Raw genomic sequence first — 18,865 nt, 5'->3', positions numbered from 1 at the left:
AAAAAAAAAAAAAAAGAGTGACCAGGAATTAGAAATCCAGATTATTTCTTGGAGCTGAAAAAGGGACTGGGGAAGCACAGGAACTACCAAAGGTTAAGTTTTAACAGAGGGAAAAGGTTGAGGGAAGTCAAAGATTTAGTTAAAATTCAAGATGCCAAAAGAGAAGTCCAAATTTAAAATGTTTGTAAAAAATGTTCATTGACAACTTATAAAATAGTATGTAAAACTTCTAAGGGAAAATGAGGAAAAAGGAAACTAGATCAGACTGGTAAATTTGGGGAAATCAAAATGGGTCAAACATTAGTATATTCATGATCATAAATCCTCCTTTTAATGGCAAAGACTCTCCAATTGAGGTATATTTTAAAATCTAACCATATATTCTTTATAAGAGACATGATATGATATAAAAATTTTCAAAACAAGAGTGTGAGATACTAGAAAATATATATATTGGTCTCTGCCCCCAATTCCTGGCACAAAGCTCCTAAAACCCTTGCCATTTCCTAAATGATAAAAGCACCAGGAGCATCTTCTGCTCTAACATTTGGTCTTTGAGCCTGATTCCTGGCACAGGGCTCCTGAAACCTTTATAATTTCCCAGGCAATAGGAGTGCTTTTTGTTCTAATGAGGCAATTCCTGGGTGGGCTCCTAGATAGATAAAGGCTGGTCACTGCAAAGACCAGCCATGATTGGAAGCTTGGAATTTTCAGCCCTACCTTCTCTTCTCTTGAGAAGGCAGAAGGGCTCCCAATGGAGGTAATGATCCCTTATGCCTATATCATGAAGCTGCCATAAAAATCCCAAAATACTCAGTTCAGAGAGCTTCTGGGTTGGTAATACAGGAAGTGCTGGGAGGGTGGCACACCTGGCAAGGGTATGGAAGCCAAAGACCAAAGACCCCCTCCCACACACCTTGACCTATGCCTCTCTTCCAACTGGTTGTTCATCTGTAGCCTTTATCCTGGTAAATGTGTTTCCCTCAGTTCTGTGAGCTGCTCTAGCAAATTAATTGAACCCAAGGTGGGGATCTGGTGGGTCAGAAGCACAGGTGGCAACTCGGGCTTGCTACTGGCATCTGAAGTGGTAGAAGCAGCAGCCTGAGCCCTTTACCTGTGTGATCTTGTGCAATCTCCAGGTAGACGGTGTCAAAATTGTGTTAAATTGTAGGATACCCAGCTGGTGTTACAGACAATTGCTTGGTGGGGAAAAAATGCCACATATTTGATGACCAAAGCATCAGAAATGAAGTATTCTCTGTGAAGATGAAGGCACACAGGGAAGAAAGGCATAGAGAGAAGAACTGGGTTTCTCCCTACACAGAAAAGACTGAGTTTCTTCCATTACAAAGGGGATGAAAAGGACAATACAGACTATAGTAAGCTAAAAAGACAGCAGAAATGGCAATATGAATGACTATCAGGCAAAGGAGAATTTCAGCAACAACAAAACACATTAACCTATATGTGTGAAATCTCTAATACTGTGGCCCACAGCAGAGCTGTGCTCAGGAGAAACTTAAGCTTTAAATGCTTGAAGAAATCATAAAATACAGAAATCATAAAAACAACTAAACCAGATTTTTCAATTCAAAAATCAGTAGAACAAGATAAGTAAAATAAATCCTAAGAGGCCATACTAGTAAGAGTAGAAATCAAGAAGGAAACAAACAAAGCAAAATCTAGACACTGTTCTCTTAACTAGGCCAGGACAAATAGACCATTTGTTCATTCTGTTATTATTTATGTTCTGGGCACACACTCTAAAAACAAATGAAAAGGACAAACTCAAATACAGCTGTTTTGATTAGAAGGAGTTTAGGTTGATTAATGGCACAGATACAAACACCTATAATTGCGGGAAATCATGGATTTAAAATTAAAAGCAAACCCTATGGTAAACCACGTGCCAGAGAATAATGATTGACCCAATGAACATTCTGTCTAAAAGCTCCCTCCTTACACCCTTGCACTTTCTGTTCCTACTATCTGGGATTCTCTTTGCCCAAAATAATCCCTGCTCAAACGCCATCTTACCAGGAACCCATGTTTGATCACCCCATTCATCCTCCCATCCTTAGCCTGCTTTGTTTTCCTTCATATGACCATACGAAACATGTTAGTATTTCCCACCAACCCCTGGAGGAGTGGCCTGTTTTGAACACTGCTCTCTTCCAGGTGCTTAGACCATTAACAGCATATGGTAGACTCTAGATAAATATCTGTTAGATGAAGATGTGCCACAAAATACTACTGTGTATGTAGGTGACATGGTTAGATAGGCTCTGTAACACACCCCCAATGAAGTTTTACTGTCTTTATGATCTAGATTTTTACACATATCTCAAAAGGATGCAGGACAGAAGCAAAGTCAAAGTGGCTCTCCACGCTTTGTAGACCATGGTAGACAATGTCTGGTCCCATGTCTGCTGGGATGAGGAGGGTGGTTCCTCATGGAAATCTCTAGTGATTCTCATTCACTTCTGGTTTGTAGTTACATTGTACCCAGACAAGCTCTATGGCTCCTTACTAAATTCTAAGTTCTTTAAGATCTGTTTCTTAATGATCTTTGTATAAACCAAGAGACTTAGTGTTGTGCTTGTCATGCATTCAATAGTCTACACTTTTCCCCCAAAAGAATGAATGAAGACAAACAGCAGTCTCCGCAGCCTCAGATTCGCAGGAGTGAAGGGGTTCCTGGTACCAAACCTTAAGGCCAAGACCTTCAATCTGCATCTCAGTCCCTACTGCTACCATCATATTAGGGACCTAACACCTGCTCAATCCTGGATCCCAACCTGATTCTGCACCCACATCTCACTACCACTCATTTCCAGTGGAGCAAAGCTTCAGGGATTAGAGTTACACGTATCTGAATTCAAATCCTACCTTTCCACTAACCAGCTGTATATTCTGGGGCAAGCTGCCACTTTATTTCTCTTTCTTTCTATCTTTCTGAGCTCAGAAACATGGCAGAGGCTGCTAACTGTCTGCCAATATCCATTCTTCTTTCTTTTATTGCCTAGGCTTTAGCTGGCCACAGAGCTGCTCAGTTAGAGAGCACAGGTCCCAAACCTTCTTTCTTGGCCGGTAGGAAATGACTAGAAGTGAGTCCTGCTATTTCTAGGGCACATTCTCCAAAAAAGAACCAAATTCTCTCTCCTCTTGCCCTTCCCCCTTCCCTCTGGCAGGAGCACGGTGGTAAAAGCTGAAGCCTTCACTTTGGATCCAGACACAAAAATCATGTAGAGGCAGCGGAGCTGCCCTCCCAGTCCTGGTCTGCTTATCCTAAAACTTGTTCATGAAACAGAAATAAACTTCACTCTTATTTAAACCACTGGGGTCATCATTTGGGGGTCTCTTTGTCACAAGACCTTAGACTATAATACACTCGATTTTCTTGGTTGTACAGAGAACAATACCTAGCTGAGATATTGTAAGGAGGAGTATGCAGCAAGATTTACAAAACCAACCTTATTCTTACCCAAATTTATGATGCTTTCCTTTAGCCTGATGTCAAAGTCATGGTCTGAGCAGAATAACTGAAAGGGAGACACTTGGAGTGGTTTGATGAGTGCAAATCAGTCATAGTCAAGATTAGGCACTACAGCACCACTCCTACCCACTGTCCCTACTCACTACCCCTTGCCCCTCACCTGCCCCCTAACCCCAGTTGGGGTAGGGACAGATATTTGTAAAAGGGAGTTTAATTTTTTTACAAATGGTGAAGACTTTGGTAACATATCCAGTTCTTATTGTTGTTTGAGGAGCCAAATCTTTTTCTTTTAACTTTATTAAGTTATTAAATTTGAATTCCAGTAGAGTTAACATACAGTGTTATATTAGTTTCAGGTGTACAATATAGTGATTCAACAATTCTATACATCTCCCAGTGCTCATCATGATAAGTGTACTCGTTAATCTCCATCACGCATTTCACCCATTCCATCACTCACTCGTCCCCTGGTGACCGTCCATTTGTTCTCTGTAGTTAAGATTCTGTGGGAGCCAAATCTGTTCTGAGGCTGTGTTTAAGTGTTGAATTCAGCCTTAAGGGCAAATGTAAGAGGCATGACTGGAACGCTCAATGTAGCAAGAAAGGAGCAAACTGAGGGGAGCTCCTCTCAAGAGCACAGGAGGCCTGTATGGGCACCCACCATCCTAAAACACCAAAAAAAAAAAAACTCCCTAAAAGTTGGAAAATAATGATTTTTGGGTACTGACCCATAGTCAAAATTGGAAAGATTCATATCATAGGTTCTTAATTAGAATCACTTGAATCTCTCCCCATCTTCCTCACCAAAAGTAATTGATACATCCTTCATATTAATGCTCAATTTCAAAATTTGTGTATCATCTGGGAGTTTTGGGGATAGTTAAGGGCCCACTTAATAAACAGAAAATTTTCAATCAGCACTTACCCCATTGTATTATGGGCTTGGTTCTCCATGTCAAGAAATTGCTGTATCTGGTTTGTTTCTTGATTTTTAATCTATTAGGGGAAAAATGATCTAGATCATTAAAACACTTACACTTATTAACCTATAAAACAAGAAAATTCTGCTCTTAGCAAACCATGTAGTGTGAGCTTCTCCAAGTGTAGCAGGTTTTGGTGCTACAAAATGTAGAAAATTAGGGCCTTTTAAAAAAATTCCCCCACGCATTTAGGACACTGGTTTAGCTATGAGTCGAAATCCATGGTATTGGCTGAAATGAGCAGTCATTCACTATTTCCTGAACAACACCCTGGTGCCAGGTACTTTGCAAAGTGCTCATCACACGAGATAAGTAAAACCGAATTCCTATGGTAGGGGAGTTACAGCTAAATGTTCTCAAACTTTCTTGTCTGCTAAAAGTTTGCCTTGTATTTGAGTCAACTCCTTCTTTGGCCCTTCCCAGGTTTTGTTAGAACGAATATACTATGAGATTTAGGACAGACAGGCTAAGAGTGTTTATAAAAATATAAATCTTACAATTCTGCGATGGCTCTGTGGGCACCTGCTTACCTGGATGTTGGTACCTGCCTTCAAGAAAGAGGAAGGAGGAACACGTTTATCCCAGCCACAAAGTGTTAATTAAAAAATGACATGTGAGGATCGAAGAGAACTTCAACTCCCGAGTCACTACATCAAAGTCAACGAAACAGCCTCCGAGAGGGAGGAGGAGGAGGGAGACTGCGGGCTCCGGCCCTCCCAGACCGAGGACCAGAGGCTCGGGGAGCAGCGAGGCGAGGACCGCGGCGTCGGAACCACAGCCCGGCGGGCCGGACGCACCGAGGCTAATCTCACTGCTCCGGTTCCCCACCGCTCCCTTGGGCGCCAGCGCAACGAGGCACCGGGAAGCGAGGTCCCCGCCCGGCCCCGGGTCGCCCCCGCCCCCGCCCCCGCCCCCGCGGGCCGCGCCGAGCCCGTGCCCAGGCCGGGGGCTCACCTGCGCCGCGCCGCGCTCCCCGGGAGGCCCGAGCCGCCCCCCCCCCGCCGCCGCGCCCAGGGCCCCCCGCGCTCCCGCCGCCAGCGCCCGCCCGCCCGCCCGCCCCGGCCGTTAGGGCCTCCGGGTCCCGGAGCCGCCCGCCCGCAGAGCCGCCCCTGGTTGCCACGGGGACGCGGCCGAACTCGGGGCCGCCCGGGGCGGGGGCAGGGCTGGCGGCGGCGGCCGTGCGGGGCTCGGGTCGCGCCCCCGGGACCCGCCGCTGGGTGCTCGGCGAGGCCCTCCCGACGCCGCTGCCTCGGTCCTCGCCTCTGGACCACCCGGGGCGGGCGGGGAGGGGAGCGGGCACGGGGTCTCTGCCACGGTTCCTTTCCTTTCCTTTCCTTTCCTTTCCTTTCCTTTCCTTTCCTTTCCTTTCCTTTCCTCTCCTTTCCTTTCCTTTCCTTTCCTCTCCTCTCCTCTCCTCTCTCCTCTCCTCTCTCCTCTCCTCTCTCCTCTCCTCTCTCCTCTCCTCTCTCCTCTCCTCTCTCCTCTCCTCTCTCCTCTCCTCTCTCCTCTCCTCTCTCCTCTCCTCTCTCCTCTCCTCTCTCCTCTCCTCTCTCCTCTCCTCTCTCCTCTCCTCTCTCCTCTCCTCTCTCCTCTCCTCTCTCCTCTCCTCTCTCCTCTCCTCTCTCCTCTCCTCTCTCCTCTCCTCTCTCCTCTCCTCTCTCCTCTCCTCTCTCCTCTCCTCTCCTCTCTCCTCTCCTCTCTCCCCTCCCCTCTCTCTCCTCCCCTCCCCTCCCCTCCCCTCCCTTCCCCTCCCCTCCTTTCCCCTTTCCTCTCCTCTCCTTTCCCCTTTCCTCTCCTTTCCTTTCCTTTCCTTTCTTTCCTTTCTTCTTTCCTTTCCTCTTTCCTTTCTTTTCTTTTCTTCTTTTCTTTTTTCTTTCCTTTCCTTTCCTTTCCTTTCGTCTTTTCTTTCCGTTTCTTTCTTTTTTCTTTTCTTCCTTTCCTTTCCTTTCTTTTTTTCTTTTCTTTATTTTCTATTAAAGGGTCTTTCCTACGCCCGCTGTGGGGCTCGAACTCACCACCCAGGGATCAAACGTTGCGGGCTCTACTGAGAGCCAGCGAGGCGCCCTGACATCCAACTTCCTTAAATCCCCCCGACCCTCTTCCCTCTCCCCCATATTTGAAATGGTATAAAAACTAAAATAGACTTGGGGCAGAGAATTGCCTCTCTCCTCACCAAGGCGTCTTTCACCTCAGAACAGCTTGGGGGGCGGCGTTTCAAGTGCACTGCGGGGTGCACAGCCACTCAGGTTATCACTACGGCAGCAACTGTACCTGTCCTCCCCACACAGCACACCGGGTCCTTAGCACTACTTTGACGGAGAAGGAAACACCACCCAAGTGGGGGAAGGCAGAGGGAACCCGGTGCCTGGTTCCAAATTCTTTTCTTTTTTCACTAAATTCCAAGAATAATTGATGATAGAAGCTCTGTCTCATATCTCTGATTTTAAAGAACAGGAAAGAATATATGCATATAGACCTGTACACACACACACACACACACACACACACAATTTTTTCTATTGATACCTTAAATAATATTTTTAAGCACTTGAATTTGTATTTGGAAAGTACTTCTGCATCAATTTTAAGAACAGCATTCTTTTCAAAACCCAGTTGATCGACATCTAATTCTTAAAATCTTTTCTTTGCACTCCACGTTCATAACATAAACATGAATTTGCTACTTAACATGACTATCAACTTAACATGGATCCCAATCCCTCCATTCGGGTTCCTTTTGAATTTCAAAAAACCATTTGCTGTCTCTTGACAAATTGAGTTTCATAGATGAATTGTGTAAAGTACCTTAGGTTATTCGTTCTAATAAGTGTTTCATAACTCTCATTATGATTGAATGAAGAGAGTGATCATTTCATCTTAACTTGAAACTTTCCATTATTCTGAAAACCTTAAGTCATATTCTTTATTCTTGTCTAAACTTAATGGGTCAGTGTAGTTATTCTGACCTGAAGAGGGGAAACTGGAAGTAGGAACAAAATTTAATGAAGTTTCAGGATGCCCTGTATCACTCGTGCTGTGTGGCACTTTACCATTGGTAAAGACTTTCATGCTCATTATTTCCTTAGATGCTCACAAGTACGGTGTGACACATGTGACACAGGGTTCTTACAGCTCCTTTTAGCAGATTAGGAACGTAAACCTCAGAATAATGGATTTGGCCAGGATTACACATCTGGTTCAAACGCAGCTAAGCTAATGAATCTAGATCCTCTTAGTTTAAACTTAGTGCTCCTCAAACTCAGTCCAAAAAATTAGGTTTCTTGAGCACACAGAATCTGGCTGTAGATGTGTTTAAAGCCACATTTTCACAAGACAGAAGGGAAATGAGCAGGGCTTACAAAGTATCTGATGGAGTTAAAAAAAAATTAAATATAGAATGGAAACACTCCATTCAATTTAATAGGAATAAAGGCTTTCATAATGAGATGCAAGTTAAGGCTTAAAATGCAAAGACTGACCTACCCACTCCCCTACCCATTCCCCCCTTCAAGTAAGAAGTAAGTGCAGAGACTGGAATTTACCCTGAAATGTACCTATTATTGTATCTTTTTCACATGAAATTGTTTTGAAAGGGATAAGGAAAGTAGGAGGTCCCTGAGTCCAAAGGAGGGTAAGAGTGTGACCAGGCTGCTGCCAAGAGATGGCAAGAAAGTTCAGTACTGGAAGAGAATGGGAGGACACAGCAAGGCCACAATAAGATGTAAAATATAACCAGAAATGGTCAAAAGACAGTACAGGAGACATATATGTCTGAAGAATGAGAATGATCTCTGAAGAAGCTAGGGGACCAACTATATAAAATAAATAATAATCATGGCCATAGACTGAACCTTAAAAATGGAAAAAATAATCATTAACAAAGTAGTTTTCACAGCAAAATTTAGGATTACAGCACAGAAAACGAAAGTACACTTGAGCATATGCAAAGTTATATAAATTAGCTTAAAGTCTGTCTTTTTAAGAAAGGAAATACTTATTTTTATAGTATCTTCTAAAGAAGGTTCAAAAATTATATATACGTCATAACAAAAAGCTAAATCTATCTTATCCATGGAAAATATTTTATTTTTTTAAAGATTTATTTATTTATTCATGATAGAGAGAGAGAGAGAGGGGCAGAGACACAGGCAGAGGGAGAAGCAGGCTCCATGCCAGGAGCCCGACGCGGAACTCGATCCCGGGACCCCAGGATCGCGCCCTGGGCCAAAGGCAGGCGCCAAACCGCTGAGCCACCCAGGGATCCCCCATGGAAAATATTTTAGAAGAAATTTTAACATAATAATAATAATCAAATAATCATAGAACTGGAAGAAACCAGAGAGGGGACCTAGTTCAACCCTTTCATTTTACTTAAAGAAACTCAGGCCCAAAGAGTTAAAATGATTTGACTACTTTCATTGCTAGTTAATAACAAACATTGAGATGAGAACCCAGGTCCTTTTTCTTATTATATCACACCGCTTCCATACATGGAAGCAAATTAAAGAATTTTCTGGAAAAACTTCAGTTGTTGAGAAAAATAACTATTCAGGAAGAAGAAATTCAGTCTTTAGAACCAAGAGTACCCTAGAGGCAGCACTGTCCAATAGAAATATAATGCAAAGCACTTATGTAATTTTAAATATTGTACTAGTAAAATTAAAAAAATAAAAGTAGGTGAAGTTAGATGCAATAATATATTTATCTAACTCAATATATCCAACATATTATTTCAACATATAGTCAATATAACAAATTATGCGATGTTATACATTCTTTTTTTCATACTAAGTTTTCAAAATCTGGTGCATAGTTTATACTTACAGCACAATCAATTCATAGAGCAGTATTCAAGTGCTCAATAGCCACACATGATTGGTGGCTACCATATTGGACAGCACAGCCCCAGAAAACAGGTTCCTGGCCAATGTACTAAAGTGCTCTGATTGTTAAGTGCAAGGGGTCATGCAATGAGAGAGATTCTAAATTATTTGGATATAATTTGAGAGGAACAACGAAAGTCTCCTTCATCAAAACCCTCGTTAATCATCTCCAGGTTGGAAGAGGGACCAGACATCTGCAGAGAAATATGTTACTGGGACCCTTAGGCAGGCAGGAAAAGTCTTTCACTTCATTATGATTCACAGTCCTATCAATTCTCCTAGTAAGGGCTGCATCTCCAAAGTTAATTAAGAGTAAATGGGGAGGCCTTACCTCTTAGTTTTGGCTGGCCAGGGGCCTATGAGCCAAAGGACTGTGTCCTCTCGATGGGAGTCATAAACAACAGGTCTTATTGTAGGTTCAGAAAACAAATTATTTGGAATATACCAATCATAATTTTTTCCTTTGCTTTTCCTTCTTATAGACCTTTAGTGTTTTATTTTATTTATTTATTTATTTATTTTTTGACCCTTAGTGTTTTAGCACAGTGGTTTTGAAAAGTGATCCCCTATTGGGTATTAACAGGAACAAAGATTTTGTACAAGACAAGATTTTTGTCTTGTTTCATGGATTGAGTTACTTATTTCCTGGAACCAGGCATGGCAGGGGCAATGCCGTAGTGAAAAGTCCCCAGGTGGGGAAAACAAATTTGGAGGCAGGAGTCAACTCTTTCCAGAAGCTCATCTCTGTTAAAGTGTTTCAAGTCCCAAGCTAATATAATAGTGAGAAATTATTGGGTCAAAGTCTAGGAAAAGGCAAGAACCTAGAGAAGTGAGTCCAGCATTCAATGCTGTTTTTTCCTGGAAGGCATTTGATGCTCTGGAAGGAATGACTACAAAACTGAACAGCAATTTTGTTGGCCTTTTTTTTTTTTTTTAAAGATTTTATTTTATTTTATTTTATTTTTCATGACACACAGAGAGAGGCAGAAACATAGGCAAAGGGAGAAGTAGGCTCCCTGCGGGGAATCTGATGTGCGTCTCCATCCCAGGACCCCCGGGATCATGACCTGAGCCGAAGGCAGATGCTCAACTGCTGAGCCACCCAGGTGCCCCAGTTTTGTTGGTCTCATGGAGCAAAGGGGACAAAAGACAAAGCCTGGGCTCACTCCAGGTAGGGAGTTATGCCTTTAAATTGGAACCTCACAAGGCTTTGCACAGAAAATTTTTCCCATCTCACCCATTTATATCAGTATGGACTAATGGATATTTTTTGTGTATTTTGAATTATAATCCAAAGCTACTTCATTTATTTTGTTTCTCAAATTGTTCTAGTTTTGGCCATTGGAAGTTCTTTTAGTCAATTTCTGTGTTCCTTTGACATACCTTAATTATTGTGAGGTTTAGTTTAGTTTTGTATTTCGAAAGCACTTTATTGCTTTCTGGCATTATACGATATTCCAGGCTCATCTTGTATATGTATATATCCTGCTTCAGTCCTAGAATCAGCCATTTCTCCAGCGTTCTATGTTTGCCTGTATTTTTTTTAAAGATTTTTTTATTTGACAGAGAGAGAGAGAGAGAGATAACACAAGCCGGGGATGCTGCAGAGGGAGAGGGAGAAGCTAACTCTCCCAGCAGAGAACCTGACATGGGCCTTGATCTCAGGACACTGGGATCATGACCTGAGCTGAAGGCACCCCATTTCCTTGTATTTAAAGGGCAATTAGAAACCAAGATATGAGCAGTATGTATGTTCATTTCTACTTGGGTGTCATTGATTGTAGGCCCTCTTAGCTGATAGGCAAGGGGAATATTTATGTCTATAGTAACCCATGTATTTATACATATCTCTAACTACTTCTACATGTAACCATTCATATCTTTATTAGGCTAAACATGAGTTCCCACTATACAAATTAAAGAACACAATATAGCCATTTATAAAATAAGACAATATGGCTTTAAAATATATTTCGAACACAGAAATTCATAATAGGAAAATCAATTATTGTTATTGTGTTGTTATTTAATTTTATTGAAATGACTCCTATGAACTGAGAATTATTTTCTGGCTATCTCTGAGTGTCATGTTTTCTGCTTATCCTATAAACCATGGTTTCCGTGCAGTTGGCTGAATAAAATTGAGTTAGAGATACATGAAAAAGTACCTCAAACAAACATTAATGAATAAACATTCTGTCATCACCATGAGGGTCTGCAGCACCTGTTTTAGAGAGATACCAGTGTTTTATTCATTTTACTGTCACACTTTAATGATCACGTGGAACAAAACACAAATTGAAGACAAATGACTCCCAGCACTCTAGTTGTTTAGGTTTGTGTGGCAAGACTACTCATCACGTTGCTACCATTATGCCCTCTTTTTGTTCCTGGCACAAAACATGTTAGCTTCGTCTCTGTTGCGACTGAATATGAGCTGTTATGCCTATAATAAAATGTGATTCTAGGAGGCATCTGAGTTCAGCACTGAGGGAACATGAGTTGGCCATTTCCAATCTGGGGGAAAAAAGCGCAAACATTTTTCTCTTTTCCTTTTCCCAGACTACAATTATAAAACTTCTAAGTTGTGTCCAGAAAAAGCAGCAGAGAAATATGTAGCATGAAATCTAGTTCACAGTGCTCTCACAAACAGGGCTATTTCCTCCCCATGTGGTTGCATTTAACAGTGCTGTGATTCCACACAAGGCTTGTTAGAAACAACTTTTGGCAATTTAAGGAAGCTATGTGCTCTAAAAAAAAATGAATTTACATGATTCTGGTGGAACATTTGGGAATGTACCTGAAAGGTATACTCGCCTTCAGTCTGTGGTGGCCTCACCATCCAGAAAGCCAAATTATCTCGGAAAGTTTGTAAATTGCTTTGTAAAGAAGGCATCAATCTCATTATCATGGTGTTGTGTTAGAAATTCATTATGCCTTATTTCTGAACAGACTGGGAGAATTTTCTCAGTTTGACAGAAATTCTTAGATGGTAGAGACCGATGATCACTGGTAAAAGGAAACCACATTTTCTTTTTTTCTCTTTTCATAGTTAAGTGTTTCAATTGCATTTTCTCACTTTAACTGGGCATAAGTCACTTACCCATTGATGGCCAAATTAAGTCTGCAAACCATGAAAGGAAAAAAAAAAGTTCATTCTTCTGAGAGAAGAATCAACACCAGTAAGCAGTTGCCCTCTAGGCAAGAAAAACATAATTTCAGTGTTCATTATTTAAAATTGTACAGTTGTTTTCTTTTCTTGAACCTTCCTTTTTCTTTGAACATATAATAAGGGAAAACAACTATATAAATGTTTATTTCCAAAGAAAGTCAGCTGAGCATTGTAGAAAGAATGCGGGCTTTGAATCCATACAGACAAGAGTTTGAATCTCAGCTCTACTGCTTAATAGCTATATGATTGTTGCTAACTTTCTTACCTTCATTGGATATTAGTTTCCTCGTTTCTATAGAGGGAAATAATAATGCCTACAGGGCTGTAAAAAAGATTAAACTAGGTCAGTTATGTATATGATGTGCTTGTCACATAGTAGGTGCCTAGCAATAGTTGCAAATAGCATCACCATTATTATTGTTTACTAGTATTATTATTTGTTATGTAGCTATTCTGCTATGTTATGTTTTCGCTTCATTTCTAGGCCACTTCTAGAAACAGATCGTCCTAAGCAAGTTATAAAATAAAGAGCTTAGTCAGAGAACAATTGAATGATAATCAAATAGTGATAAAGGGGAAGGGAAAAGCTAATTAAAATAATTGGTTGCTAAGGTATTCTTTTTCCCAATTAGAAGTCAATCCCATGGGGTTAAATGAAGACTTTCTGCATATTTAAATTTCAATGATTCCTTTGTTCACTCATTCAGAAACTGCACTATGGAAGAGTAAGGATGAAAGAATAGGAGTGTGGAAAGAAAACTTCATCTGAAATAAGCAATGTGGTTTTCAAACCTTAAATATACAAAAAGCAAAGCTCACCCTCAGGAAAGGTTAAGGAATATAAACTAATAAAATTAAAGATACTTTCTCTCACAGGACTGAGAAAAATTATAAAGACTAACAACATTAAAATTGGCCAAGATATAGATTCACTCTCATCCACCATTTGGGAGAGTGTAAATTGTTAAAATTATTTGGGGAAGGTAATTTGACAACATCTATCTAAATTTAAAATGTGCACAGCCAGACCAATTTTAAGAATTCATCCTCCAGAGGTGTGCCTGGGTGGCTCAATTGATTAAGTGTTGACTTTGGCTCAGGTCATGATCTCAAGGTTCAGGTCATGATCTCAGGGTCCTGGTATCAAGCCCTGCATCAGGCTCCTGCTCAGCAGGGAGTCTACTTCCCCTCTCTCTTTGCCCCTCCCTCCTGCTCGTGCTCTCTCACTCTCTCTCTGAAATAAATAAAATCCTTTTTTTAAAAAGAACTCATCCTACAGAAATAATATCTTGAGAATATAAAGATATATATACAAGGAGGTTTGTTGCAGCATTGTTTATAATTGCAAAAAAGAAAGAGGGGAGAACAACATATTTCTGTTACATATTTCTGGGTAATAAGTTATCCCCAAAATTAGCAGTTCAAAACAACAACTCTTTATTATCTTGCAGTTTCTGAGGGTGGTGAATTTGGCTGCAGCTTAGCTGGGTGGTTCTAGCTCAGCGTCTATCGTGAATCAAAATGTTTGCCAGCAGTCTTTGAAGGCTTGCCTGGGACGGGAGGATCTGCTTCCAAGAAGGCTCACTCACGTGTCTGTTGGCAGAGAGCCTCAGTCCCTCTCCACATGGACCACATGAACCTCTCCCTAGAGCTGCTTGAGCATTCTCATGATATGGCAGTCGATTCCCCCAGAGCTAGTGCTCTAAGAGAGAGCGAGAAGGAAGCTACCATCCCTTCTATGGCCTCGCCTGAGAAGTCACACACTATCATTTCTACAACATTCTACAATATCAATATTCTATCAATTCTGCAGCATTCCAAGTCATCAGCTCCAGTCTAAGCTCAAGGGAAAGTGATTTTGTTTCCACTTTTTGGAGGGAAGAGTGTTGGATGATTTGTGGGCATATTTAAAAACCATCCCAACTTGTCCTCTGGCCACAAATTATTAAAATTACTTTCACATGGAAAACATATTCATCTGCTTCCAAACTCACCTCCTTCCACTCTCAAGTCTCGGCCCTTTACAGTATCAGCTTAAAGTTCAGAAACATGTTGTGTTAATTGGACTCAGGTATGGTTAAAGCTTCTCAGGTGTCATTCCTTTAGTACAGCTCCTTGAGTACCCAAAATGCATATGTGGGACAGGAAAAGAATGACGACTCTAGACATCTCTGTTCAAAAAGAGATGAATGGAGGCCCAAAGAAATCACTGTTCTAAGTCACATGTTAGAAGTTTCTTGATTTGAATTCAGTCCTACTCCTGCCCAGAAATGATTCTCTGTGGCCTTTGGCTCCACATTCTGGGTACTTGATAACCTCTTCTGATTCATTCTTTCTTTCCCTTGAAAGGTAACCTTTGGAGCTGTGTAGCTTTCTCAGTAAAATTTTGGGATTCCAAGTGCTTCATTTCCCTGTGTATTATCTCTGTCTCCTTCAGTCTATGCTCGTGGTATTTCTGTAATTAGAATTGTTTTTAGAAACCTGTGAGTCTTCTATGAGTCTTTGGAGTTCCCTTCATTTGACAAAAGCCACACCCCCAAGTCTCTTCAAGGTCAATCCTCTCTACCTTAGGTTTCTGCTGAACTACAGAAGGACAGCATCCTTAAGCTTCTTTAAAACTCTGTTGTTTGAAGAGTTTTCTGAAATACTGTCTTCTGTAGATCTTCCTGAGGTCATAAATAAAATATTCTGTAGCTACACCCTCAGCCTCATCTCTAGAACAGGTCTTTCTGGTAGTGGCCTTGATTCAAACTTTATTGGGAAATCCTTTCTTAATTTGAGCTTTGTTTGCTGTTTGGCAGGGCTGGCAATCTCCAAAACCATCCAGTCTGGTTTCTCCATGTTTAAAAATCTCTATTTTAGTTTCCCTCTTTTTTGTTATACTTTCTTGTAACCAGCAAGAAGAAACTGGGTAGCATCCCAGCACTTTACCTGGACATCTCTTTAGCTAGATCACCCAGTTCATTGGGTGCATATTCTACTTTCCACATTACCATAGGGGATGGTATTATTAAGTTTTCTGTCTTGCATAACAAGGATCCCTTTTTTCCCAGTTTCTATAAAGCTTTTGCTCACTCACCCTTGGGACTTCACCTGTAGCCTGCCAATGGCAATCAGGCTTCCAGTTATAGTTTTGTTAGGCTTTTCCTAACACTCTTCCACAAAGCCCTGACAGCTTTTGCCCACTATCCAGTTCCAAAGCCACTTCCATATTTTTAGGTTTTAATATGACAGCACCCAATTCCTAGGTACCAAAAGCAGTATCCATTATCTACTGCTGTGTAACAAATTACTCCAAAACATAGCAGGTTATAATGACCACGTAATATATTATGGTTTCTGTGGGTCAGAGGAATCAAGAATGAACTGGGTTGTTTTGGCTTAGTCTCTTTCATGAGATTATAGTCAAGATATCAGTCAGGGCTGCATTCATTGGAAGGCTTGACTGGGGCTGACACACCCACTACCAAGATAGTCCACTCAAATGTATATTGGTGGAGGGCCACAGTTCCTCACTGGCTACTGGCAGGCAGCCCTAGTCTCTTGCCATGTGGACCTTTCTTTAGAGCTGCTTGAGTGTTCTGGTGACACAGAACTGGATTCTTCTTGAATAAGTGGTCTGGGAGAGAGAGAGAGCAAAGGGGAAGCTGCAATGTCTTTTAGGATCTACTCTCAGACGTCACACACTGTCACCTCACCATTTTCTGTTCATTAGAAGTGAGTCATTAACCCCACACTCCGAGGGGAATTATGCTCTAATCAAATAGTATCGAAAGTTAGTGGAGTTATTTTATGTATGAAGGTATCCTAAAACTACCTCAATACCCATTACAAATAATGAAGTATGTAAAAAAATACTAACTTAGAAAAATGTTGTCGATATACCATTAAGTAAAAAAAACAGAGGGAGTTTTAAAATGATATGTATAGCATGATCCTATATTTTGGGAGGAACAAATCTAACCTTGCCTATGTAGGTATAAACAATAAAAATACCTAGAAGCCTACAGACCAAAATGTTGACAGTGCTTATAGAGATATGGTAGATGGTTGTTAATTAGCTTAGTGGGACTGAAAAGGAGTGAATTTTACATATTATGCTGAAAAAAAGAGTAATGGTTTTTTTTACTGCTTTGTGTTTTTCTGTGTTTTCTAGACTTCCTAAAAGAAAAATGTGTTGCTTATATAATTAGAAAGTAGCAAGGTGCATAATAGGGAGAGATTTAACAGTAAACCATAAATATTGAATTGAGATTGAAAGAGAACAGAGATGATACCCCACCCAAGTCTCAACATAATGGTCAAATGTCTAAGAAGAAAGCCAATTTTTTCCTACTGAAGATCTGATTCATTAAAAGTTGATAAAAACAGATATGTAAGTTGTGAAAACTGTAATTTCAATTCTATTTGTGGTATTACATGGTAAATATTGATAAGATTTTTTAAAAAGAATATGTAACAAAGGATTTCTAATTAACATGGAAATATGGAGGATTGAAACATGCTTTACCTATTCTTCCCTCCTAAAACTCCACTACAGTAACAGTAAAGGATTATAAACACACACACACACACACACACAAACACACACACTGAGAGAAAAGAAGGAGGAGAGGGAGATACAGATAGAGATGGTGGGAGAGAATAAGAAAAAAGACAGTGGTATGATTTTAGCAGCTGGATAACTGCTCTGGAGAACTCTCACACTATTAACCATGGATAAATGGTGGCTAACTCCACAGACCACAGGAAGCTGAAATATAAGCCCACCAGGACTAAACCTAAGAAGCCTATCAACCCATTCCAAGGATTTAAAAAAAAAAAAAAAAGCTCAGGAATTGATTCTGCCAAGTACTTCAGAATATGGGAGAACAGGTAGAGAAGAAAACAAGAGGGTTGGTTGAAAGTCTACACAGGATGTAGATTATTACCCAGGTCCTTTCTCTAGCTGGGTAACTGCCTCTTCGTGAAACTGGCAGAAAATTAGAGGTTTACTCTCTGGAGATGTCAAACCAGAGGTCTCTGGACTTGATGCATTCAGCAGAAAGAACAGGGCTACCCTACCAAACACAGGGAAATGGAATGAAAACCTCTATTCTAAACAACCTCTTCCATGGCTCAGGTCTTGGAATGCTGGCAGTAGGGGCATCTGGGTAGCTCAGTCAGTTGGGCGTCTGCTTCGGCTCAGGTCATGATCTCAGGGTCCTGGGATCGAGGACCCTGGGTCCAGGGTCCCTACATCAGGGGAGCCTGCTTCTCCTTCTCCCTCTGCCTGCATTCCTCCTGCTTGTGCGCTCTTACTCTCTCTTTCTCTGCTAAATAAATAAAATCTTAAAGAGAAAAAGAATGCTGGTAGCCATATTTAAGGACAGGATATTGGAGGAGTTCTCTCAGAGGAAAGTAATTAGCTGAAGAGAAGAATGGGGAAAAAAATAAAATGTTGCCACTCAGAAGTCCCTCCCAAAAATGGTTATGTTCTTCCCAATTATCCTTCAGTGAAGCCCAGTCTTTAATAAGCCCTACTCCGTCTCACAATATTAAGGCTTCTTTCTTAAATATGAGCCAGAACAAGAATGATGAGAGATTTGAGGGCAACTTTTAATAACACGAAGACCAAAACAAACAGAAAAGATAACACAGATGAAGCAAACAACATAGGAAGCAGAAGAAAAACAGGCAATTATTATCTTCAGAGAAACAAGAAAAAGCATTACATATCACACACACACACACACACACACACACACACATACGTTGTAAAAAGAGAACATTTAGAAAACGAAATCAACCACCTAGAAATTTTAAAATACGATACCAGAAACTACAGTACTGGAATAAAATTCAGAATGCCTTAATGACAGGTATATAGAAAACTGTCAAATGAAAAGAAGAGATAATTCTTAATTTCAGGGGAAACAAAACATTATATGAGAAAAGAATATAATAAAATACTGGCTCAGATAAAAATAACGTTTAAATGGATAGAATAATGTAAACTCAAATACTGATGTATGAAAAAATATTGTATGGTTATAGAGATGGGTAGATAGATGAAGAGAAATCTGGGTTTGGGGGAGTTATGATTATCTTATATTAGCGTAGATAATATGTAAAATGCAAAATTAAAAAGTAGTGCAATAAACATATCCCTTAAAAAGCTGTGATAGAGGGAACCCTGGGTGGCGCAGCGGTTTGGCGCCTGCCTTTAGCCCAGGGCGTGATCCTGGAGACCCGGGATCGAATCCCACGTCGGGCTCCCAGTGCATGGAGCCTGCTTCTCCCTCTGCCTATGTCTCTGCCTCTCTCTCTCTCTCTCTCTCTCTCTCTCTCTCTC

General features: G+C 40.9%; 1 protein-coding gene across 6 annotated transcripts in view; it reads right to left on the bottom strand.

The window, feature by feature from the left end:
• The window catches only part of DEUP1 (deuterosome assembly protein 1), a 101,697-nt gene extending 96,445 nt beyond the window's left edge, over nucleotides 1-5,252 (bottom strand). For 3 of the 6 annotated variants that reach the window (XM_077867442.1, XM_077867448.1, XM_077867447.1), the window contains exons 1-2: nucleotides 5,007-5,250; nucleotides 4,422-4,492 (exon numbers count right to left, since the gene is read on the bottom strand). In XM_077867442.1, coding sequence (XP_077723568.1) covers nucleotides 4,422-4,450 — 29 coding nt within the window. In that variant the 5' untranslated portion in view covers nucleotides 4,451-4,492; nucleotides 5,007-5,250. Of the gene's footprint in view, nucleotides 1-4,421; nucleotides 4,493-5,006 lie in introns of all 6 variants that reach the window. The other 3 variants (XM_077867443.1, XM_077867446.1, XM_077867445.1) reach the window with 2 other exon arrangements.
• Between the last annotated feature and the right edge of the window lie 13,613 nt (nucleotides 5,253-18,865).

This window comes from Canis aureus, chromosome 23 (genome assembly GCF_053574225.1).
Source record: "Canis aureus isolate CA01 chromosome 23, VMU_Caureus_v.1.0, whole genome shotgun sequence".
In the NCBI taxonomy this organism is placed as follows: Eukaryota; Metazoa; Chordata; class Mammalia; order Carnivora; family Canidae; genus Canis; species Canis aureus.
This window is presented reverse-complemented; position numbering and strand designations above follow the sequence as displayed.